This window comes from Cryptomeria japonica, chromosome 8 (genome assembly GCF_030272615.1).
Source record: "Cryptomeria japonica chromosome 8, Sugi_1.0, whole genome shotgun sequence".
Classification (NCBI taxonomy): Eukaryota; Viridiplantae; Streptophyta; class Pinopsida; order Cupressales; family Cupressaceae; genus Cryptomeria; species Cryptomeria japonica.
The window spans coordinates 245,870,425-245,897,121 of NC_081412.1; the positions used below are offsets into that span (position 1 = coordinate 245,870,425).

General features: G+C 36.4%; 2 protein-coding genes across 5 annotated transcripts in view; both read right to left on the bottom strand.

Annotated features, from left to right (window-relative positions):
- Positions 1-943: 943 nt before the first annotated feature.
- On the bottom strand, positions 944-7,503 carry LOC131857363 (uncharacterized). The gene is made up of 2 exons (XM_059209813.1): positions 6,675-7,503; positions 944-1,434 (listed from the first exon to the last, which is right to left on the bottom strand). The coding sequence occupies exons 1-2, from the start codon at positions 6,735-6,737 to the stop codon at positions 1,132-1,134; spliced, it is 366 nt and encodes a 121-aa protein (XP_059065796.1). The 5' UTR covers positions 6,738-7,503; the 3' UTR covers positions 944-1,131.
- Positions 7,504-11,074: 3,571 nt separating this feature from the next.
- Positions 11,075-26,697, bottom strand: part of LOC131049948 (uncharacterized) — a 68,517-nt gene continuing 52,894 nt past the window's right edge. For 3 of the 4 annotated variants that reach the window (XM_057984054.2, XM_057984056.2, XM_057984057.2), the window contains 9 exons: positions 25,510-25,645; positions 24,785-25,284; positions 24,504-24,551; positions 23,505-23,679; positions 19,623-19,735; positions 19,401-19,497; positions 19,060-19,276; positions 18,675-18,840; positions 11,075-11,828 (listed from right to left, as the gene is read on the bottom strand). In XM_057984054.2, the coding sequence (XP_057840037.2) occupies positions 11,313-11,828; positions 18,675-18,840; positions 19,060-19,276; positions 19,401-19,497; positions 19,623-19,735; positions 23,505-23,679; positions 24,504-24,551; positions 24,785-25,284; positions 25,510-25,645 (1,968 nt within the window). In that variant the 3' untranslated portion in view covers positions 11,075-11,312. The remainder of the gene's footprint in view (positions 11,829-18,674; positions 18,841-19,059; positions 19,277-19,400; positions 19,498-19,622; positions 19,736-23,504; positions 23,680-24,503; positions 24,552-24,784; positions 25,285-25,509; positions 25,646-26,697) is intronic. The other variant, XM_057984055.2, reaches the window with a different exon arrangement.

Here is a 26,697-nt window from a genome sequence, read left to right on the forward strand (position 1 = left end):
TCTTTTAAAAGTCTATAAAATCTATCATTCCTATAAATTTGCTCCTATAACACCAAAAATTTTCATCCAATCATATTGTAGATAAATAATTTCTATTTTAAAAATATAAATATTTTTATTACTATACTATAAAGCAAGTACTTCCCACTATTTATTATTATTATATAGTAAAAATCTATTAAGACTACATCATCATTATTATTCATTGAGATTAAAAAATTGATTGATATAATTAGAATTAAATAAAAGGCATTTTTTCTCTTTTCTATGTTTTAATATATTCTTATTTTATTAAATTCTTTACAAAAGTTAAAAAAAATCCTACCAAATTATTATTATTATTATTTAATATTTCTATTAAACTCTTGACTAAAGTTAAAAATCTATTAAGACTATATATTATTAGTATTATTATTATATCATCATATTTTTATTATGTTGAGATACAATGGCACCCACCTAGTTTTTTTATCCATGTAATTTTAATGACTAAGATAATTTGAAAATAAGTTAAAGACAAAAATCTAAATTAAAAAGCAACTTTCTATTATTATTATTATTTAAGAACGAATAATTTAAAAATAAATTAAAGACTAAAATCTAAATTAAAAGGAACTTTCTATTATTATTATTATTTAAGAACGAATAATTTAAAAATAAATTAAAGACTAAAATCTAAATTAAAAAGAACTTTCTATTATTATATTAAATACAGAAGAAGAAAAATTATATTTTTTAAATCTAGATTTTAAAAAAAAGAAATCTAAATTAAAAAGCAACTTTTTATTATTATTTATTGAATGTCAAAATTACATTTTTAAATCTAGATTTTAAAAAACTTCTAATTTAAAAAATCATGTTTTTAAATCATGTTTTCTATTATAATTAATAATATTAGATGGAGATAGAAGAATTGATTGATAAACTCATAGTGAGTGGCAGGTGAATTTGAAGATATAATTTTTTTGTTTTTTTTGTATTAAATATCGAGAGTCCAAAGAAACTTAGACGTAGAGTTTATACAAAACTAGTGAGCGGGGGGCGGGGCCACCACCGCCAAACTGAAGAACCAGAGAAAGGATTATATACAATTATCACTCTAGCCAAAAAGAAGGGACATAACAAAATAGTTCAGTATTGGAGGATCTCATCCCGATCCTCTAGCCACATAGTCCAGCCTTGTTCTCCTTCCATCCAGACCACCTTCTTTCTTGCTAGAATCTGGGAGCACATCTCAATCCTGTTGAAAGGGGGAGGCCTACTGTCTTGTAGATCCTTTATCAGCTTCTTCACTGCTTTGTCAAAAGAGGTCTGGTTCTCTGCAATTCTAGCCCATTCGTACCCGTTTTGCATCTCATGAACAAACATGGTTGCTTTGCCATCTTTCACGAATCGTAGTAGCTTGTTTCTCTCGAGGTTCATCACATAACAGACCTGCACAGCAATTTTGTAATGTGTGAATTTTTTGAAAAACTCAGTACGTTCCCTTGTAATGCCTTAGAACTTCTCTTCATTTCTAAGTTTCCAAATAAACTAGAGAATGTAAGAAGATAAGATTTGCCAAAAAAGATTAGTATCATTCCGCAGTCCATGAATAAAACCAGTAACAATATCAAGAGTAAAAACAGATTCTGCAATAGATATTCCAAACAGAAGCCAAATTTCTCTAGCAAAGGGGCAATCAAAGAATATTTGACGCGCGGTCTCAGGTTTTCTGCAGACAAAGCACCGGTCATACTCAGCAGATTTAATCCTAACGGGTAATCTGTCTAAAATGAGTTGCCATCTGAAGCATTGAATTTTAGGGGGAATGGGGGATCGCCAGAGCTTCTCAAAGATTTTCTGCCAAGTGTGGGGGGTATGGTTAACATACCATAGTTTGTTGATGTGTTCGATCACCGAGAAGTCACTGTTTAGCAGGGTATAGATAGATTTGGCTTTGATTTTAGGGAGGGTGGAGCCATCCTTCCATAGGAAAGAGAGGTATCTATGGGCATCTACATGGGTGTTTTTGGGGAGGTGAAAAGGAACACATGCATTTTTAATCATATTGTATGTCTTTTTATGTGATGCAGGGAGATCATATTTAGTGCTAAGAGCCTCCCAGCTAATAAGGTTATCATATTCAAGGATATCCATAATGTACTTGATTCCTTTGTTATGTCAGTGCTTAGCAGAGCAACCTTGGGTTAAAGCAAGGGGTTTGGAGTTGTGATGCAGGTTCCACCATATTGACCTTTCACCGTGTAGGGAGTTGTCAAAGTTGATGCTCGAGTTGTTAATTAGACCACGCACATGCTCCCAGGCTTTCCAGATGGATTTAAACACCCAGGTGCCTTGGACAGACACGGGAAAACTGCCAGCTATTAGGTCGCTGAGTGGGAGAGCTTTCCACGTTTTGGCATTTTTAGGAACACCATTTTGAATGTTGTTTCTGATGAGGATATTCCAGGGTTCTTTTCCTTCTAGTGAGTGAAATATCCATTTGGCAGCAAGGGAGATGCCTACAGCCTAAGATCCTTGAGGCCCAGCCCACCAAGTTTTTTATCCAAGTGGCACCAGGTCCATTTGACCGTGTGGGCTTTCCTTTTACCCTTCCCATCCGACCAAAGGAACCGTCTGATAGCCCTTTGGATTTCAAAGATTTGGTAGTTGCTAAACATCCATACTGAGGAGTAATAGATTCTGTATGAAAATAGGATTTTTTGGCAGACTTGAATCCTGCGAGCAAGGGATAGGACCCTATTGTCCCACTTGTTGAGTTTACTATCTATTTTTTCCCTAACCCAACCCCACATGTCCTTAAGAGAGGGAAATATCAAGAAGGGGATGCCAAGATAACGGACTAGTTTAGTAGGTCCTCCCCATGCATAGCCAAACTGGTCAAGCCAATCCAGGGGATTATCTTTCCATCCAAGTAGGATGGATTTTGTCCTGGATATCTGGGCTCCGGATGCTCTACGGAAAATGTCAAGTTTTTGATTGAGGGAGTCAATATTATGTCTTGAGAGCTTCAGGAAGAATGAGGTATCATCAACAAACTGGATGTTAATCAGTTCGGAGTCGTCTGGCAGGGTAATGCCTTGGACACGGGGGGAGAGAGTGTCATCTCTAAGGAGATAATACAGGGCGTCAGAAGCAATGACAAACAAAGCAGGAGCAAGGGGGCAGCCCTGCCTTATTGATCTAGACAGGGGAATAGGCTGGGAAAGGATTCCATTGACTTGAACCAGGGCGGATGCATCCTTGAGGAGGATTCGAATATAGTCACAAAACTCGCTAGGAAAGCCAAAGGCTGAGAGCATCATGAGGATGAAGTTCCATTCTACCCTTTCATATGCTTTCTCAAAATCGACAAGGAACATGGCGACGTCTTGGTCTAATGTTCTGGCCCATTCCATGGATTCCCAACTCGTTACAAGATTCTCCAATATGTATATGCCTTTAATGAAGCCTGTTTGGGTGGAGTAGATGAATTTGGGGAGGATCTTCTCAAGGCGGGAGGCTAGGGCTTTGGCCATGATCTTGTAGGAGACGTTAAGGAGGGTAATTGGCCTCCAGTTTTTAATCAGGGCTTTGTCCCCTTCTTTAGGGATAAGTTTAATAATACCCCTATTTATGGATTCCCCCAGGGTGCCAGTGGCAAGGGCTTCATTATAGATATCATAGAGGTCGATGGAGATCCAATCAATGTTAGCTTTGTAAAATTCAATAGGAAGCCCATCAGAGCCTGGGGCCTTGTTATCCTTAAGAGTTTTAATGGCATCCTTGATTTCTTGCATGGTTAGCTTAGCTTTGAGGAGGCTGGATTCGTCCTCAAAGATTCTATTAGGAATAATGGTCCTACCCCTAGTACAGGCTTCTGCCGCAGCCTCATTATCCTCAGAGGTAAACAGAGTCTTGTAAAAAACTTCAAAGGCTTCTTTGATGTCATTGATATCTAGGAGTTCCTTATCGTCTATAGTTATTCTATCAATTTTTTCCCTGATTTGTTTTTGTTTGAGTAGTTTAAAGAATATTTTAGAGCCCTTATCACCAAATTGAAGCCAGTGGTTGCGAGCTCTGATGAAGGCACCTCTGATTTTAACCTGCTGGTGCTTTCTGAGGATATCTCTAGCCTCGACGACCTGCTTTGCCAAGGTAGGGGAAGAAGGTTGAAGTTGAATATCATGCTCTAGGGAGTGGAGTCGAAGAGTAAGAGTTTTTTCTATGAGTCTGAAGTCCTTGGCTTTCTTCTGGCCAATGGTCTGGAGAAGATTCTGCCAGGAAGAAATGTTCCTCTGCCATCTAATTGTGGGGGATTGGGGGAGATGCGGTTGCAGATTGAAGAGTCTAATTAATTTGATGGCATGCAGGACATCCTCATCTTGCAGCAAGGAGGTATTGAGCAAGAATTTCTTATTGCGAGGATGGCTAGGGGTGATAGAGTTCCTGATGTTGATAATGGCTAGAATGGGGAAGTGGTCAGATAGGGTAGTTGGTAAGACTGCAACCACATTCCCAAGTTGGTTGGGGGAGAAGGAGAAGAAGTCTTTATTAGCATAGAACCTATCTAACCTAGAGTAGATCCTATTAGTGTTTTGCTGAAAATTGCACCAGGTGTGCCATAGGTTGGGGGTATCAGGTTTGGAGCCTTCCAGGGGGTCAAATAGTTGCAGATGTTGTTTGAATCTATCCCAATGAGGCTTTTCTGTATTTTTCCATTCAAACGGAAGTCCCCCAGCCTTGTCATTCTGGGATTTAGTCATATTAAAATCCCCAGCCATGACCCAGGGAATATTTGGGAGGGAAGTTAGCCAATTCCAGAGGGATATTATTTCCTTATAATCGTTAGATGCATAAATGGAGCATATGCCGAAGCAAGAACCCTTAACCTCAAAGGTAGCCCAGGCTGCTCTATTACAGGGGGAAGTCCCTTTATCCTTGAGGTACATTGCCCATTTAGGGTCAAGAAGGAGCCCAACTCCTCCTTTACCTCTCGGGTGGTTGGTACAAACTTTGATAGCATCTCGCCAAATGAAGTCAAGCATTGTGTCGAGGGAGAACCCAACAGACTTAAGCTCTTGTAACATGAGAAAATCTAAGTTTTTATGCAAGTCCAAAAACCTTTTAATAACAAATTTTCTGTCGGGCGACTCAAGGCCTCGAATGTTCCAGGATATGTACTTCATCAAAGAGGAGGGTTTACGGGGGGCTGGTTGGGAGATCGTTGTTGATCGCCAGATTTCTTCTTGTTTTTGGAGCCCATAGGCCTACCTTTTTTTTTATTAAGGGAGTGCCCTTTCATAGAATCCTCATCATCTTCACTGGTTTCGGGAGGATCAGCTCTAGTAACTGCATTTCCTCCTATGAGGGACCCAGACAACTGGGAGCCTGGAAAGTCAGGGAGCATAGTGCTAGGCCTAATTTCATCTGGACCCTTATTGGCATATATAACTTCTATGATATGACCGTCCTCTAGTTCTTTGAGCGAGGATGGAGTCGAGGGATCGATGGTGTTAGTATTAGAAATAGGTTTTGCAAATGAAGAGGAGACCGATTGGATGGGGGTTCCGGATCTGAGGATCATTGCAGGGTTATTGCTAATGCTAGCACCATCGACACCAAGACTGGGGTTTTCCAACTTATTAACCATATTTCTAACCACAGATTTGACAGGGGATTGGTCAAGAACCTAGGGCTTAGGAGAAGAGGCCATTTGGCTAGAGAAGGAGCGGCTAAGATTTAGGGCTTTAAGGGGGGTGATTTTACATCTCCACTTTCTTGAGGTAACAAGTTGAAAGCAATCAGTGGGCGATTCTACAGGATTTTGAGAGGGGTCGAACGCAGGGATGAGGGGCTCGGAGGCCAAGGGTGCGAGATCGAGGATGAGAGGGTTAGCCTCATTAGGAGCGGGAGCAGGATCTACGGACATCACGTCTTTAGGTTTAACAATAACAGTAGGGGGAGGATGTGTATCATTAACTTTTTTAGGGTTTACGGCCGCTTCATCAGAATTATGCTTTTGCTTCCTACGACTGATAATTGGGCAATTTTTGTGAATATGCCCTTCCTTTTTGCAGAGAAAATAAGCATTCAATCCTCCAAGCATTTCAATCGGACAGACGAATGTGTCTTCGTTAATATCTAGGTTTAGAGAAGGCGAAATGTCAATTTCGGGCTTGATAGAGACAAGCATTCTTGCGTCTAGGTTGGGCACCAACCTAGTAGTTTCATCAACCCGAATGATTTTACCAAATGGTGCCATTAGCTGGGGAAGGAAACGCCACAAAAAAGGGGGGACATCCTTGAGGATGACCCATCTGGGAGAGGACAATGCGAGGACTTCCTCATTAACTGCCTCTGGAAACTAAGCAAGGGCTCGAAAAGAGGTATTCCCTACCGTCCAGTACTGGCGATTAAGAGCTGCTATTTGGGCTTCATGCGAGTTGAAAAAAATGAGAAAAATACCTCTCTGTATTTGTCTACAAAATGTAATTTTAAGCCCTAATTTGAGATTCCACAGATTGTGAAACCAGTCGTCTACAAATTTCCTAGGTGGGCATTTTTGAGCATCCACACAAGTGAAGAAGATACCAGTGTCACATAGTCTTCGTTTTCCAAAGCAATCTCACTTATCATTTCAAAATTTGGCGAAACAACGAAGGGGTCCGAGGTATTGCAAGGGGACGTACCTGCCTTACTGGATCCTTCGTTTGCAGGAGCCTTAATGAAGTGTGCCGACGAGCGGACTCCATCGGCAAACGGAGCGACGATCTCAGCGAAGGATTTTTTTAGGGCTGGAGTGGTATGCGGGCAGGGTTTAGGGTTAGAAGTATTAACACCGTCTGACTCCGGTTCCATCGGAAACCAGTGTTAGGGGGCGCTGGGTGGGGCAGATGGGGTGTGGAGTAACTTGAAATAAATGCAGAGGAGAAAAAGAAAGAAAGAAAGATAAAGAGAAAGTAGATGGGCGAATTAGGAGGTGCAAACCAGGTGGAGGAGATAAACCCCTCCACGTAGACGCAAGAGTACTCCCGCGAGCGTGATCCAGCGTCCAATTTCAAGGTGCGAACAAAAGCGCCGTCAATTCGCAGAGCAGAGCCACTTTCACGATCCTCCTCGCTTTCAATTCGCAGAGCAGAGCCAATCGGTGTGATCTCCTTGCTTTCAAATCGCAGAGCAGAGCCAATCGGTGCGATCCTCCTCGCTTTCAATTCGCAGAGCAGAGCCCCGGTTCCATTCCGATCAATACCAGTCTAAAAATTCCACAATTTCTTTGTCTGTAATTTTCTTCCTGCTGTTGTCTGATATATCCGCTCGTTTTAATTTAACAACCCTCTCTCCTGGCTGTAGCTCACAACTCATGCGATGGAAATGGTCTCTTTTATTATCTTAGCCGCCTTCACACGCAGCTATCTTCTTTTCAACTCGCAGCCTCCACACTTCGTTTTTCTCCTTCTTCCATGTATTAGTTTATTATCCTCATAATCTTAATAATGATAAAGGTTTATTATCCTCGCAAAGCAGAGCCACCTTCGCGATCCTCCTCGCATTCAATTCGCAGAGCAGAGCCAATCCTTAATTAAACATTTTCCTTTGAAGATATAATTAGAAATAAATAAAATTTTCTTTTCTATGTTTTAATATATTCTTATTTTATTAAATTCTTTACAAAAAATTTTTATAAAATTCCTACTAAATTATTATTATTGTTATTATTATTATTATATTTCTATTAAACTCTTCACTAAACTAAAAAAAACCTATTAAGACTACATCATCATCATCATTGTGACTAGTAGTTGAGAGGTGGAAGTGAGATATAATTAGAATTTATAAATAAAATTAAGAAATTATTTGAATAATATAATTAATATTATGAAATTTTTACCTATATATTTAATTAAAATGAATTAGAACAAATATGATTGAATGTCTAAATAATAATCAAATAAATATAAATTACATAATTGAATAATAATTTTTAAATATTTTAGTTTTATAGATTTTTTTTAAATAATTATAATTTTATTGGATATTTTTTTATGTTATCTTTATAATTCGTTAAATGATTTATTTCATTTTAATAAATTTGAGAAATTCTTTTTTAAAACTTTAATTTTCTTTTAACTTTAATTTTTTTAATGCAAATCTAAATCTATATATATATAACATACTAATCTTGTAATAAAAACAATATAAATTTAAAAAATAATTAACAAAATTTTATTTTTTTTGTGTCAAACTCGTCAAAATTAAAAATAATTGTGTAAAGTAAAAGCGTTTATGCATGTTGTTGAACATTGCATTTCTACACTAATAAAATATTACATTTAAAACTAATGTTTAACCTAAAACTATTTGTGAATAATGTTGAAGTTTCACTAATAAAATTATGTTGAAACATTTCACTTATAAAAAATAATGTTGAAGTTTCACTAATAAAATTATGTTGAAACATTTCACTTATAAAATAAAATATTACAAACCTAATAAATAATTGTTTGAAGTAAAACTAAGTGTCCATTATATCCCTTCATTAATCAAATATTATAAATCTAAAATAAAAGTGCCCATGCATGTTGAAATATTACAAACCTTTAGTAATAAAATATAAAAAAATGAATTATGAAGAGTTTCATCTAAAGTAGTTGACTCAAAGTAAAATAGGATCATTATCGACAATAAATTGAGGAGCTTCTCTTAATTATTGGTTCATCCCAGCTTTTGATTTTACGAGAGAGACTGACTGCATTGTTTAGCAATCATTGAGCGGTCGGTTTCTTCTTTTTTCACTATTTGCATTGTTTTAAAATTAATGTATATGTTAACAATATATATTGGTACATATTTTGCAGATGGAATTATCGAATAAAGACGTTGAACAACAAAAATTGGACGAAGAGCTCAAGAATGCTCACCTTACTCTTGAAAAGTTAATGGAAATTTGCTTCATTTTGATTGTGTCAACATGGATCATTTGCATCATCACTATGCCGATTGCTTGGAAGATCAAGGATTCTAATTTTGCTTTTTACCTTTTCTTGGTAGATTTTGTGCAAGTAATGTTGTTTGGTTTATATTTGTCTTCACCTTTTGGACTTCACATATTTTGTTGGCCAAGGTGTGTCTCCGCATCACAATAGTAATGTTCATATTGAGTTTCATCGGAGCAGTTGATTTGCTAATGCTGCCCCAAAGCAAATGGATTGCAATTTTTGGGCCTTTGGCTTATCCTGTTCTTGATTATATCATTTCAAAGGACTAATTGAGTTGGTTGTGTCTTATTTACATTCAAGAGAATTCTGCCTGATTCTAAAGGAGGATTTTATTCTAAATAATTTCATATAACTAGTCATTCCTCCTTTTGTCCTATTCACATTCAAGAGAATTTTTTCTGATTCTAAAGGAGGATTTTATTCTAAATAATTTCGTAAAATTGGTCATTAGAGGAACTATATCTCATTTAGAAAATTACATAAAAATTAAGTGATTTGTAAGTATTGTATTGTTCTCAAGTAAAATAAAAAGGAGAAGCACTCATCAAGGCATATACAAGGTGTGATTTTCACATATAAAGGATTTAAAAACTAGTTAATTGGACTAGCATAATTCCAACCTTTTCTTGTGTTTATTGCACCTTCAAACCCCATAATCAAGGGACATTCTATCACCTTCCATCAATTATGTTAAATCAATCGAGTTACAAAGATCTTGTTGAAAAGATGATTAAAAGAGAGACACATTGTTGCAATTACAGTGAAGAAAATAAATGTAAAATTTTGTTGATGTAATTAACCCATATGCTAAATAGTCTTGTTCTAGTTAAGCTTCACTTTTTATATACATGTGTAACATCAGATGTATAATTAGATGGTATATTTTATTTGTGCAAGTAAATTGTGGCTTCAATATCTGATACATTATTCTTCTATTTTTATTTTCATTTTGTACATCTTTATTTATTGTTCTTTTTGCTATATTTTCATTGTCAAAATAAAAAATAGATGAACAGCAATGCAGAAAGTTAAAATGATTGGAGCAACTGTCCTTTAGACTCTCTTTAACCCCATTAACATTAAAAACCTTTTATTCTATTTTATAGAATATAGAAATAAATCTTCTTATTCACTTGATATATATTAAGGACAAACGTTTATTCTCTTGTACTCTTTCATAATGGATACTTTTAGGGATCAGCTTTGCAAAAGGAGATGAAAATAAGTTACCATTGTTGCACTTCTTTTCTTATGTTTTCACTTCCCCTAATCAGTCCATTGATGTTTCTCGAGCTTGAATACTCAATAAATTAAAATAAACTTCTTGCGATGATTTTAAATCTTTCGGAAAAAATGTGCCCTCGACATTTAAAAGAGAATCGTCTATAGAGGATTAATCTTCTTTTATGATGCAATCTTCTAACAGCGTCAAACGACAAATTGTGGAAGAATGTTTATCATTGGAACCCATTTCATTTACTATTGTTGAACATTGTCATGTAGCCTGGTGCTTATTCTTTTCTATGTTTGTAGCAATTTCTAAAATGATTGCTCTTCTGTGCTTTCCTTCTAAAATGAAATATGCTTTCGTGTCGATTTCTATTACTTGTTTTCATCGTGTAAGCTGAGTTTGAGAATTAATTTTGCCATTGACTTCGAATGGCCTCGATTTTGATTGCTAATGGATGTTGTTTATGAGCACTTGTCATGGATTCTAACTCAATTGTGTTGTCATGGGTTCTGGCTTAATTGTTTTGTGAAAGAGATCATTATAAATAATAAATAGCTATAACAATGAAGTGTTTCTTCAACTTTCATATTATTTGTAACAATGGCAAGAAAGTGGTAACTAAGAGCTTTTTAAACCAAAATATTGCTCCCATTTTAAAGCATTTGGATGCATCTTGCAAGTTTATATTCTGCAATTTTGTTATTCATAGCTACCTGAATGAAGGGTAAGATAACTATCTTAAAATCTCAATTTTTCACTTGTATTCTTAAACTATTGTTGGTTTGACTTGCATATTGTCCAAGCTCACTGCTAAATTACAGATGTAATAATGTTTTGAATATTCTGGAATCTTCTCAAAGCATAATACCAAAAAATTTAAGTTTAATTATATTACCAAAGTAACAGAAGATGGCGTCATTGTAATAACATTTCATGAAGGTGAAGTTCTCTATATGGGCTTACGGATTTCTTAACTAAAACATGCTAATCTCTATACATAGTATAGAAAGTGACACAAAAAAGGTGCTTACAAAAGCAATCCAGAAATAAATGCATCCCAGTGACTATACATGAAATTATTATAGCAGAATCTGGGCTAGTTATGGATTTGATTTAATCTGTAATATTTGGCCAGCATCCAAAGCGGGCTTCTTTAACAATATCGAGAACACTCTGTTTAGCTCATCCAATGCATCTTCATTGAAACTGAAATCTGACCTCCATGCGATATGTTCATCTGGCCTAACCAAAATTGCACCTTGATTTGGCATTTTACATAAATCCCACCATGACCCTGTGATGTCCTCAGCATCAATCACAGATTCTCTGTTCATTCTCCTCCAATCCTCTGCAACCACAGAACCTCCCTCATCTATCGATTGCCTTTGTGGTGTTATCAGCATTTTATTTTCATGATATTCATGTATGGGTTGGTTACAAAGAGCATTGTGAGAAGATTCTTGTGGCCACATAATACAGACCTTTAAAGGAAATTTGCAAGCCTTTGCCATTTTAAGTGCAGCATGAGCCCAAACATAGGATCTTTTATCAGGTGCAATAATGAGAAGAAACTCAAGCATATGTCCAGGAACTAGGTCCAAAGTTGAGCAGATACCCTGTCAATATAAGATGGAATTACGATAATGTGAGAAGCAGAAACAAATATTAAAATGGATACAACATTGGCTATAATGGTGGTGAAACAACCTATCAACCCTTTAACAATCCCACAAATGCCCTCTGATATACAACCAATGAATTAACAAGATAAAGGTCCCCACGAATCAAACATTTCCTGCCTACTTTTTGTTAGTTTTTTTAGTGATCGGATCAGCAGTATAGAACAGAAAATCAGAATGCAAAGTAAATCATACACATAACACACATGTACCCTAGGAAAACCTCCCTCTTGGAGGAAAAAACCCAGCAACCAAAGATCTCAGATCTGATTAGATTAGGTGTAGCAGCAGATTACAATACTGCCCTTCTAGGGCATACAAAGAACTTATCTGAATCACGGTTCAGGTCAAATTTGAACAATCGCCCAAATTGTTCTTTGCAGATCATGTGAGAGAGTTCGCTTGCCCTAGAACAGATGTAGCACAGCCTGAAGTAAGTTCAGCAGCGTTGGAGCAGGTTCGGCAGCCTTGGAGCAGGCTCGGCAGACCTAGGAAGATGTTCGCCCAGCTAGAAGACAATTTCGCTGACTTCAGAATGTAGTTCGCTGATCTTTTGGAGTAGAACAGATCGCATTAAGGCAGATGATATTCGCTTATGTTATACACATGCCCTTAACCCTTATGCCTAGGTTGGCTTTGGCGCCAAATTACAAATTCACATTCGCCATCATAGGGTCAGACCCATTTATAACCACAAGTTACATTTGCCATTATAGGGTCAGACCAATATCACAAGTTACATCGGTTAGGACCTGACCAATAACACTTTACAAGTTACATATTAATAGGTCCCGACCTATTGAATTTACAAGTTACACAATATCCCAAATAGGCCCATACACAATAAATTTTAAGGCCGAAGGCCACATTAAAATTTACCAAGCTAGGTCGGCCCAATCAAGGGATACGACCTAGCTACATTTTCAACACTTTTTGCTATAATAACATATCTTCTTTCTGTCACATGGTTCTCCAATTATTGCAGATCAAACCTAAATAAGCAACCCAACTTATACACTACTGCATAGAGGGGATAAATCATCACTTATGTACTTAAAGTCTTAGATAGTGTAGAACAAAAAATGCTGACAGGCACATTGTGGAAGGAAAGTGTTGAGCATTATATTTCTAATCATAATAATCCCTGATTTCATGTTGAAGCTACAGAAGTTTTCTTAAAAAAGAAAGGACGACTAAGTATACCCTTAAGAATTTCTACAGAAACCTTTGAATTTTCATCGACATTAGGTTCACAACTCTTATCGGTCAAATTCGACCATCGGGTGAGCAAAATAACTCACCGAAAAGCTTAGTCTCACCGAAAAGATATATCTGTTGTATTGAAGAAGTTGATAAATGTTTCCTCGCTAATATGAACCATCGAAGGGATTCTGGCCGCGATAAGACTCAAAAGAGAATCACTGAAGTCATTGTTTCTATCGAAAAATGTATTGAAGTGCCATCGACGATACTATTTTGAAGAGATGTGAGTTTTGAAGAACCAATAAAGCATTAGGCCGACGTCTAAAGTCTTATCGATAAAGTAAAATGTCATCGATGGAAGCTAGTCGTCAAGGGAGGGTTTTTGGCTCTTGACGAAACGAAAAGTTTCATCGGCGCAGTAATATCGATAAGACATGGAGGTCACTCATCAGTGACTTGTCATCGATAGAACTCGGGCATCAGATAAACTATTTCAAGGTATAACGATGGAATGCATTTCATCGAAAAACAAAGTTTCGATGAAACAGCAAAGGTTCACATCGAAGTTGATCACTCGGAATAAAAATGAATGGGATCCATTTTGATGAAAAACAATGATTCAATAAAGACCTGAAGCACAATAGCGATAACAATACTTTCATCGAAACAAAAGTAAGTTCAATGAAAGGAGACCTTTTGATAAGAAAGAAAGGAACACTGCCGAAGAACGTGGTTTCATCAAAGTAAACGGTAAAATCATGCCGCAAATGAGTATCGAAGAAAGAGAAAAGGAACTATTAGAAGAAGTAATTACTTTCTACCACGAAATCATTCCAGAATTAAATGAAGTCCCATCGTCATAAATTCAAAACAAGTGAGTTCATGACCATTACATAACAGGTGGATATAACTGATGAAACTACTGTAAAATTGTAATAAAAACGACAAGGAAGAGGACAATTCAGGCAGCGTTGGTTAGAAGAATTCACAGAGAGTTGTCAAAAATCAGAAGGTCCAGAACTCCAACTAAGTTCCCTATTTCCGAACTTTGTCATTATAATGGAAGTCTCTTCGTCTAAGAAAACCAGAGCTAGGAAACCTAAGGAAACCTAGTCTGTAGAGGAGAAACCAAAAAGGCAGAAGAAGGAAGGTCGCCCATTAGACCAAGACTTACTAGACCAGTTCCCTGCCTCGAGCTATTGGTCCAAAAAGATTAAAACAGACGATGAGGGCTTGGAGGATAGGTTTGAAAATTTGGGAGACATTTGGACAAAGATCAGAGGGCATGAATTGTTCATCTTTGGATATGTGCGAAGAAATGCTTCGAAGCCTGTAAATAATTTGTGGAGATTGAACCTGGGGAAATTGGCAGTACCCAATGTTTTTGTAAACGTTGAACTTATGAAATCTCTAGCCAACAATTATGACCCCAGGATGAAAACCATATATGATTATATGGGGAAACCAATAGTGTCCATCACTAAAGAGGTTATAGAAAGTGTATTTGACTTAGATTGGGGATTTGAAGAAAAGATAGATACTAGCAAACTTACTCAAGAATTCTTTAATATGGAACATATATATAAGAGGTGGAGACTCCCTATCCACAGACCAAAAATTGCAGGATCGACAGTGCCATTCGGTGAAGGAGATAAAGCTCCCTTTGATGTTAACCTTTTCTACCCCTATTTCAAGTACACATATTATTGTGTAGCCCAGGTCTTAGGAATAGAAGCCCCCCCCTTGATGGATATAATGGCTATGATAATGTGTGCGGATTTGCAATCAAAGGACCCTAGGGCATTTGATTTTGCTGCTTATTTATCTGAAGTCGTGAATCATGGTTTGGAGAAGTTGAAAGGAGATATGGTGAATGTTCATTTCAAATATTATTCTTTTCTCATGCATATATTACTCTGTAGTGGACAAGATAAAGGATTATGGCCGGATGGGTTACGTGTCAAGGCTTATGATAAAGTTGGAGTGAGGAAGCCTGTGCAGTTATGGTTATCTTCGTGGGACCAGAGATACAACAATAGTCAGTATAGGCATTTTGAAGAATACTTCATTAAGACACTGTATAGATTGCTAGGTTATCCGTGTGATCATTCTATATCTCCAGAAATTCAAAGATTTCTCAAGCCAAAAGAGTTATGTGAAGACACTCCAATTACACATAATTGGGGAGATTGGTATTGTTTTTTGGATTATACTCAAATAAGGGTGTATGGGTTTGAAGGAAAGCCTTATTTGTTGCCTATTACAGTGCCTAATAGAGTAGCTTGCCTTGAGATTATCAGACAATTATTGATAGCCAGTGCTAAACACTTGACAGATCATGGGAAGCAATCCATAGTGCCTGGGTTACTGGTTTTTTCAGACTTTATTGTTAAAAGTTCAAAAAGCTATGGTTTATTGTAGAATAAATTGGGTTATTATAAGATGGTGGAAGGTGATCCTAGATCAAACTTCGACCCTAAAGGCTATATGAGAGAAGCAAAAGCATCACAGACGCTAAGGGCTAGAGAGCATGTTCCATTGATGCCTAATGATTTCATCAGAAATGTGGAAAGCAAGAAGCTATAGAGAGAAGAACGAAATATGACAAAATATCCAGAGCCTACGAATGGAAGCTTAGTAGAGGAAAAATTAATGAGGATATTATGCAGGGGGCAGATGACCCCTTAGCTAAAGCTAATAAACTTATGGGACATGAATTGGAGATTCTAGATGATGTCCCTATGTATATTTTCAGGGACAGGAAACAAGATGTCAGGGATACAGAGCCTTTGGCACACATGTCTCCCCGGTCTATTTCTGAGTTTATGCCTGTTGATTCACCAAGAGAAGAGTATCCACCTGGATATGAACGCGACATGCAGATGAATCTGGCAACTGGCCAATATGGTGTACAGGAGATCAATGATGTCAGGTTACTGGAGCATGAAGAATTCATTTCAGACAATGACTTTATTCATACCAAAGAATTTAACACATTTTTGTGCCAGTACAAACATTAGTCAGAGCCAATACAAAAGGGAAAACCGAGGAAGAGAAGCTCAAAATATTGCAGGAGGAAATAGACCAAGCCATGAAGGAAATGACGCCTGAAAGGGGAAGGCTATTACTTAAAGATGTTGAGATATTAGTATACTCAAGATGGAATATGAGATATGCTCTGTTGTTTGATAGTTTTCTAAAGAAACAGGGGCTCGACAAACAAATTATGCCAGATGTAATAGATAAGATTTTCATGGGATCAGGATATGATCCAGATCAGAAAACTCTTATGTTGTGGGCTACGTACCCTAAGGAGAAAAGGCCATTACTTGTCGACATTGACGAGGCCTTTGGACATTTAATGGTTCAACAAGTTGGGAAAACTAACCCTAGGGTCACTGCCAAATTGAATTTGGATGTGGCAAGACAAAATCAAGATCAAGTTGAATTCTTAGTCAGGGAGAATTGCACCTATAAAGGTTTGTATGAAAAGGTCAGTGAGGAAGTGCAACGGTTACAGGAAAGACTACTACAGCAAAACTCTGCTCTAGGCATTGATGATCTAAGTCTGGCACTTGAAACTGACCGAAAGGTTATAGATGCTTTGACAAATACTATCTACTGGAAGACTAAGAGTGAGAAGTTAATTAAACAAGTAGAAAGTGCTTGACAGAAAATGGATAAACTGGTTAGTGATATCATTGAACACAGATTTAGAACCATGCTAACACATGCAGATCAGTATTGGAAAGTGTACACTGGGACTGTCAAGGCTCTGAGGGAGCATGAAAGATTAAAGAAACGACTGCAAGAGGTAATGAACAACGTTGATACCATGACAACTGAAGAGAGAGCAGAAGGGACAGCGTACTTGGAGAAACATGACGGATATGCTGATACATTGAACAAAGACCTCCAAGCGATGGAAGATGGAAGCACTTCACGAATGCCAACAATCTACAAGGAGGGGGAATTGATATCATTGGAACAATGGCAAAATGAGCTTGCTAGCATCAAGGAGTGAACCATCTCAAGATTGGATCGGGATAAAGATTTGGCCCCTTATGTCAACCAAATAATCTTTGAGTACATTTCATTGCAGGCAGAGATGAAGAAGCAGAACATTGATGTCAAAGGCTACAGAGAGGATGATTACATAAACCACTTGGGAATGCTTAATATATTTTTATTTAAATTTCTTAAGAACATACAACCTGGTTGTTGATGTTGGGAAGAGACATGACTCTTCGTAAAGATAGTTTTTGTTCTCATATATATGAGAGGTTTCTTGTAAAACAAAAGATATTAAGAGATAGATGTAACTTTACGTATGCACTGTGAGTTGTTTATTTCAATTGGCAGTTGTTCTGTGATATTGTCTCATAGAAGATACGGTTGCTTGTATCTTCCTAGTGAAGTTTATTTGCCTGCTGCTATTAATTTGAATAAAAGGCCTACTTGTGGATTATAATTGTTCCTTGTAAGTCTTCCTTGAATGGTCTCTTAAAGTAAGGGTTAAATTCATTCAAGCAAATTATAGCATAAGACTATTAAAACTGATCTTTTTGAGGAAAAGTAACTGACAAATCTACCTAGGGGGTGATTTAAAAATTGTCTCATAGAAGCATACATTAAGTCCTGCTGAAGTAATAGACTCTGTGGCCCAAACAAAAGGGAAGGCACTGATCATTCATAAACAACAACCTTTTACCATGTCAATTACCTTTACTTTAAAGCAATAGGAATAGTTGAGTAGGATGTATATATAGAATCAATTAGCAATAGTGTATGCATGCAAATTTCAAGCACAAAGATCGAATAGCTTTCACAACAACAATCTTGAACTCATCTAAAAGCCACCTATCCTAGGAACCTATGCCATTCTGAGATAGGGAGAAATTTAGATCAAGATACTCAATCTGCTATAAAAAGCATTAGTCATTAAAAGTGACTAGTGAGTAGGTATACCCGCCTAGGTCTTGCAGAGCCTAAAGTGAGAGAGTTAGTAACCAAATAGGTTCACTCTATAAGTTGGCCAAGTCAATTGGAGGTTTTGATCATAGGAGTTGGCATTTCCTTAGAAACTATCCAATCTGATTTGAGATCCAACAGAAAGCACAACAGAGGAGAAGGCTAAAGAAGACTAAAATTGGGCTCCTTTGTGGCAATCCTACAAATATATTAGGTCCAGTGTGCAGTTGATTTCCCTCAGAAACTAAAAGTAGACTATGTAATCAATGGCACTCCTAAATTGATGTTCTGTTACCAGCAGATCAAGATTAATACAAGGCCAGATATTCTTTAGATGTAGCTGTGAAATGACCGTCACCATGCTATCATGCAGTAGAAATGGATCATGTGTTACATTTTATGTCTGTGTGACTACTATGAAGTTCAGACAAAGATTGGAAGCATTTTGCACTCAAAGGCAATGAAGTAGAAGATCAGACAAAGCTAGGTCAAAGAATGAAGTCTAGAAAACTTTCTAGTCAAAACAAGGTAACTTCATATGCCTTAATGGCACCCATGACAAGGAAAAAGTTTACCATATTATAAAACATTTAACAGATATTCATTCACCTTGGTTAGATGGAATCTGTTTTGACCTATAATCCTTAATTGCGTGTGTGGCAAGCGTGATCCAGGCTTAGACGACGGAATATAATCTCTACGCCTTCCAGTAGGTTTTTCCTCTGATGTATCATTTGACATGTTCCCTTCAGGAACCAGACAGCCTTGTTCATATCTGCACAATACAAAAATTAGTTTTTCTTCTGACTAAACAAAAACAGCAACCAGGAAATGCTCTCAAGATAGTACCATTAACATACACATCTTAAGATCCAGGCACAACTTACATAATATTTACCTTTCAAATTTCACATATCCCATATAGAAGTAGCAGAAGGTAAAAGAGAGGACAAACATGAAATGTTAAGAGTTGTTAAGGGATTGAAGAGGATACCTGAAACCAAGATCCTCTGCAGGAAATTGGAGCTGAAGGCTCTGGCCATCTTCTAAGATATGTTTCACTCTTTCAAGCCTTGCAGATCCTATTGGATTATACCTGCTAAGGAGAGGAGCTGACAGTTGTGCACGCCCTAGTGCAAAAATGCTCTCCAAAAGTACTGTTTGCAACCGACTTGGAAGAATGGAACCAATCCCATTCACTGTCTGATGCACTATCCTAATTCAGTAGAATCACAAATTTAAACAAATCAAGAAATATAATTTATATTTCCAAATGATTCAAACAGGTGGGGAGATTATTAAAAAATTTCAACAAACTAGAAGATATGTCTCTACCTGAATTTGCAATATTTGGGTTAAGACCCAATGCTGAAGGAACAGAAATTGCTGCCTTGAAATTTGCCACACTGAGAGCTGTGTTGAATTCTGCTATCTGATCTCAAAGGAAAAATAGAAACATTTTGTAATTATTTTCTGAATTACTAAGGTTCCAACCATACATGGAAAAGAGAAAATAGTGAAATAAATAATACATAATATCCAGAATGTCTCTTGTACCGGTTTGCGCTCCATTTCATAAGTGGTGAGTAAGTCAGGTGAGGCAAGCCCATTCAAGACAGAAGCTAATTTCCAAGCTAAATTATGAGCATCCTGTATGCCTGTGTTCATTCCTGCAATTCTTGTGGATCAACATAAGCAAAAGTGGAATATATAAATTTCTCTAAGAGATGGAACTAGGATGGAAACTGCATATTCTGTAAATGAAAAGCTTTGATGAGCTTAAAAAATAATTGATTACCCACAAACTTGTACATATGAACCAGATGTAAGGGCATAGCCTAGTAATATAAAACATAAAGCTAAAATCTTGTAAACCATAAGAGGTCAATAAACATAGTTTTTATCAAAATGGACAAAATTGAAAATTACTATCACAAGTGACCAAAAATTAGATGCAAACACATAATACCAAGTTACCAACGACCACAAATATTGACAGAAAAATATAAGCCTGTGAGATAATCATGAAGACCAAATTAAATTAGCAGCAAAGGCCGGCCCAAAGGAGTATCGTGTTTGCTTGTGAGGGCTATGAAAACTACAGAAGAATAATTCTTATAATAACTGAAAAATAAATTAGATGTCAAGACTATTAAGATCCCTTGGGATTGATCCTCTTTCAGAAGACATGCCTCTAACCATATGAAAAACATTGTGATTCTTCTACCTTGATTTTAAAGGTTTAATTCTACAACTTATTCATCAATTTTAGCACGAACCTTCTATGGTAGACTGTACTCTCTTCTATGTGCAAGGAAATTTTTCTAGACCCCAGTAAGTAGATAAAAAATACTAATACTTTCTAGATCTTAACCATAAATTTGACTTACCACCTAATTATGCAGTGCCTTAATGAAATTCAAACAAATTCTACTAACCAGATACCAGAACTTGGACTTGCCATTTCAAGCCTTGAGACGGAACTTAGGAAAATCGGCATCTTGAAGAGACTGTATTTTTTTATAAGGAACCTGTTGTGACATTTTCACACATCATCCCATTGCAAATGGGGACCCCCACTTTTAGCTTGATAGTGTTAATAGTTTTCTTAGTTTCCTTAGCTTGGCAGCATTTTTGGGTTTCTTAGTCTCCTAGCTCTTGAAGGAGGGAAGTGATGTCTTGTCAGTCTGCGATGGGTGAGTTGGCTTAAGAATTCCTAGGTTGGGATGTGGAATGAGGAAATTTTCCAAGGATTTAATCTCAAGGACAAAATCCATGTTTAACTTGTCAAATTTGTCAAAGATGCAAAGTTGTCGAAATTGTCAATGTTGTTAAGAAATTGTCAAGCCAGTGTAGTGAGAAAATGTTAAGTTTGAAAGCCGAGGTAATCCAATTAAGAGTCGTGGAATGCAACCAACATATTGCATTCCACGGTCTTAATTAGTGCCCAACACTCTAAATTTGTTTTTCATGGTGAATTAGTGCCCTCAATTGCTCTTCCATGTTGAACAAAGTCATCAAAATTTCCTATCAAAGATGAAAATGCGCCCAATTCCTCGAAGGATAGAGAATTGCACTTGGAAAATTTCCTTTCCACGTCTAAATTGTGCCCCAAACTTGGAAATTTCTTCACAACATCAGAAATGCGCTCACTCCCAAATGTTGATTTCTTTTACATCATGAAAATGTGCTTACAAAGTTTACAATTTCGAGGGTGGAAATCAACTAAGTCAAGAGGAAGAGCGCAATTGCACTAGGTAGGTGTAATTCTGCCCTCCAAGCCTCACAATTTCCTTCCTAACATAGGAAATCCGCTCAAGAAACATAGTCAATCGGCTAAAGTTTGCATAGAAAGTGAAAATTGCCTAAGTTTTAAGAGGAAGGGTGGAATTTCCTCTTCCTATTGCAATCCCACCCAAGTTAAAAGTTGAAATCAACTAAGTTTCAAGGAAGAATGGCAGAATTCCTATACCTTATTGCAATCCCGCCTAAGGAAACAACACTAAGGAGGGTGCAATTCCCTCTCTCCTTTGCAATTCCGCCCAGCTCAAGCAAAATTTCTTTAGCACCTCTAAATCGCGCTCAAGGACATAATAGGTCGGCCTCCTAAAAGATAATGCATTCAATCAAAATGTTATACAAGTCGGCCTCCTTCATAGATGAGCCCCATTGGATAATCAAAAACATAATAAGTCGGCCTTGGGAGATAGGTAAAACAATTTAAATGCAAACAAAATAGTAATCAGACCGACTTGGTGAGGAGAGTAAATAAAAAGGTATATCACTCAGTGGAATTGGGAGAAGTTCAACACTCCCTTGCACATGGCTCCCTATGGATTTATCCCAAAGTGGTATGTGTAAAGCCCTAGCAAATTCGTACTTGTGGCAAATACTAAGGTGAAGAGAAGCTTCATAAAGGAAAATCTGATATGGATAGTGTAGAGGAGGCTGCTAACATTTGTCACAAGTGGATCAAATTTGCTACACTCAAGGGCTATCCAAAAGAGGCAAAGTTAGGAAGAGCGATATGGCACAAGATAATACTATGGTGGACTAGGCATGAGCTTCAATCATTGACAACCACAATGGCCATTTGCCTCTTGTCTCAAATTTATAGTTTCTCTATTGCTAAGAGAAATCAGACCACATGCAACTTCATCCACTCTATCAAGAGCCTATCAACGGGAACAAGCTTAACTCTAGGAGAGTAAAGAAGCTTGTAGTTGTACATAGTGCCTTATGTCTCTTGGACCACAATATGATTATGTACAAGAGAAGTCCAACAGCACAATGGGATGTACACCCAAGGAGATGACACATATTGATCAAAGTTGGTAGATGTCCATTTGGATGAGCTTAAACTAGATGGATCCAGAAGCTCCAGCGATGAGGAATTCGCAATGCTCTTTGGGATGGATCTGGATAATTAGACAACTGAGGAATTAGCCCATTGTACTTCAATGTAACCAATATAGTGTATATAATATATATTGATATTCAGCATTTCCAATGCATTGTGTTTGGTAGTTTACAATTTAACTTGAAAATTAAAAAGATAAATTCTTATTTCTCATACATTTTTTATAGCTAACATTTCAAGTAATATATCATATTTGCACTGTCATCCCCAAATTTAGGTCCATGGTTGCCCTATCCCCAAAAACTGTCCTCGCATCCCCTGTCCCTCTATTTTAAAATTCCATTGAACTTGTAAATTTTCCTTGTAAACAGTTTGCTTGATTGATGGATACTTCCTATTTAATTTTATTATATAAGATGCATCCTTAAAAATCAAAAAAACAAAAGACAAAAAAAAAATTAAAGCCAGTTACACAAATGTCAAAGGTACAATTAATACTAATTTGATCGTTATATATTGTCATTGGACTTGATGCTAAAGAAAATTTATGTTATCAAAGATTTTAGATTTCCACAGTGAAACATAATATCATATATTTGGATATCACTAGGCAATATTTTACATTCAATGTTTGATGTCTTCCTCTGGACCCCTCTTCAAGAAAATTACAAGATTAATAACGTTCTTCAATAATCTGAACTATTCCAGTTCTCGTCTTTGGACCAATGATTAATTGCCTGAATTTGTTAGTCAAATGCCAAAATCAAATTTAGTGCCTAATTAATTGTCATCTATTCACATTGTCATTGAAATTACTGTTAACGAAGACATGTATTATTGTTCTCTTACCTTTGGCTCATTGATTAATTGGCAAATTTGTCATTACTGGGCATTAACATAATTAATTTATTTCTTATGAATATAATTCCATTGATCTATGCTAAATCACATAAGCTCAAAACGAGCTATATATAACTAAAGTTCAGTATATCTATTTGATAATTGAAGCATTTAGCTTTTGACCAATTTTGAGGTCATTTTATGTATATATATGGATGGTGTATGGTCTATGGAGTTACCAAACCCCCCTGCTGGAGGAAAACGGTGAGCAGCGTCACCAACAAGTATGACCCGACAGTTGCCACATATAAACTTTTCAGCAACCTCAGCATGCATCGCCCATTGCTTTACGGATTTTATTTCTAAGTCCACATTATCATTTCCAACCAGATTGAAAATGTGTTCCCTGCATACCTGCATAAAATGCAATAGTCAAATACACTATATATTGAATCAATTTATTTTGTAAATTTGCTATCTGACTTAACAAACGGTATTTGCTTGAAATAGGAAAACAACCATAGCTGCCTTCTGGCTATAAAGTTATAAACTCATGAAAAATAAGCTAACAAATCCTTCATCTCTATGAAACATTTGAGATCAACAACTATAACTCTAGATTTTAAGCTTGCACTGCCCCTGACGTTGAAAAGAAAGAGCTTCTAAAAGAAACTCTGGAAGAAATGAGATACTAGATGTTTTGGGTCACACTTCATGATCCATCATTAAGTTGAGGAATATATATATATATTAAGAAAGGTTTTGGGCCCAGATTACTCCCAAAATCCAAGTCCATACATGTGGAAGAATGAATAGAATGGGATTTGGATAAGTACGTAGAAATTTCTATTCTATTGATTAAAAAATTGATTTCTCAGCTATGCAATTGGTGACAACTATAAGTATAGCAGTCTGTTGGGTATTACACCAAGAAGAATGGAGTTAAAAAATGTGTATTAATATAATAGCCTTCTATTTCATTCTGTTGTACTCAATAATAGCATATTTTCTTTGTGAAAAATAACAAAACAAAAACCTTTGTTAGATAAAATCCAAATTGACACGTGCAAAAAATGATTTTTAGAAAGGACTTCCTAAAAGCTATTCTTATTGAAGAAATGGTCTGGCTTTTATAAGGAGAATTGCCGGAATATTAATAGAACAAATCAAACAGCATGAACACTTGAGTGGAAATTTCATATACGTGTGAAAAAGAAATGCTTAAGCACTTCCAATACCTCAGTACTGAAGTCTTCAAAACATTGTTGAGGAGGATAAAAAGGTATCTACAAAAACACAAAGTGAACCAACATGACATAACTAAGAAGGAAAGCGAAAAAAGATAAAATTATCCAAGCTTAGATATAAATTATGCGACAAAGAAATTAAAATATTTCATTTTTGCCATACTCTAAATTTTCTAGACATTATATAAATTTTAAACAGAACAACAAAGTGACAGAAATGTGCTGTTGTGATTCGTGAACGCTATCATAAATCTATTCTATCTGTACATTACCTGAACTACAAATTCTCCTTCATTTAGGTCATGAGCAACAACCACACCAATTATTTTGGGGTTAAAAACAAAATATAGCATTCCAGGCCTGTTTTTTGAGAGAATACGTCCGAGCTCCTTACTCAAGAAATGTACACTTATCAATTTCTGCATGTCCTCTTCACCTTTCAAATTTATTCCCATCAATTTTCTCACAGTACTTCCTGCTCCATCTGCTCCAATCAAAAAACTGCAGTGAAAGTTCTTCAGAACCTTTAATCCATTTTCAACACAATAAATTGCAGCCTTGATCCCATTGGATGTAGGATTTATGGAGACACATTCATGACCTAAATTAACTTTTCCAATTGGTGATCCAAAATTTCTATATCCTTCATTTAATTGATTGTCCCCAGAGTAAATGCTAAAACCAAGCTTTTCCAATCTTTTAAGTAGCAGAGGAACAAGTCGATGCTGTGAAAAATGGGCAACAGATGTTGGGCTCCTTGTTTGTCCTAAGTCTGGATGACTCAATCAACCATAAGTCCATCAGTTAAGAAGACAAATTTTCATTATGCTAATATTGACCTCTAAAGATTTAACTTGGGTCTTGCAACTAGAAACAGCCCATATTATAGATTAGAATTATTATGACCCCGCCAAAACATTTAAGAAACTGCAAGCGACCCGAAGCACACATTACAAAGGATTGCAACTGCATCAAGAAAGAAAGAAATGAAGCATACCACTGGGTTGCATGTGATCAACTGTACCCAACATAGTTCCAGATAGACAAGTACAATATATGAATCTTCTCCACTGCTCCACTGAGGGTTGTAATTCTTCTATCTCCTCCGACAAACCATCCAGTTTACGAAACACCTGTACCAAATAAATCAAATATGTATGTCATAAACGAAGTTCCAGAAGAACAGTTGAATAAATACACACACTCGATTCTGAACACTTTGTTCAATTTTAAGAACAAGAACACAGTTTTCCTACCATAGTAAGCATTTCATCAACATTGACCCTATTCTCTTGATCACCACAAATCAAACGGATAAAACTATCAAGACAAATACCATCGTACTAAAAATGACTTGCTGTTTGATAAAGAATGACAGCAACCTAAATTGATCTTAAAAGCTGAAAAATCTTCACGGCAAGATGTCCTCAAGATTATTTGTTAGAAGTGATCAATTAGTGTAGTATTCAGTAGTTAATGAGTAATACACCAGATTCAAAATGGTGACTAGTCAACATATTCAACAGTGGGATGGCCATGTCTATAGGCAGAGTAATCAAATATCTTAATAATTCACGATTTCATCTTCATTGTGCCAAAATAAAATCAAAGAAATTTCACTGCACCCTTTACTTCTCATGATTTGATATCATAATTTGTCCAATGGATCTAACCAGAATCTAAGGAGACCATCACAATTGAGAATGTGTCTAACTAATCAACATAACCTGTCATTAGTCATTTCTCTAGGCAGAGCAATTTACAACTTAATAATGTCAACAATGTGATGCATTCGTTGTGCAAGAATGCAATTATAACAGTTCTACCTTGCTCTCTACTTTCTTGATTTAATATCATATCTCTTACCTCATTTTATTACACAAGGTATAGGACTTCATATGTTCGCAATCTACACTGATGTACCATCTCAGTTTATTTGGAATTCATCTATATTGATGCAGCAATAAACATGTGGCCGAGTGGTTCAACTAGTCTAACAGAATAATTCACTCCACACCCACCTTAGCAAAATGCCTAAGGTAGGTTAAATATATTACGCACAGTTGCAAGTTTTGGTTACCATATGGGAATCAATACAGGTTCAGGGTTTGGGCACGCCAATACAGTAATCCTAGGTATGGGTATGGGTATGGGTATGGCTCTGTATGTCTTTGCATGTACATAA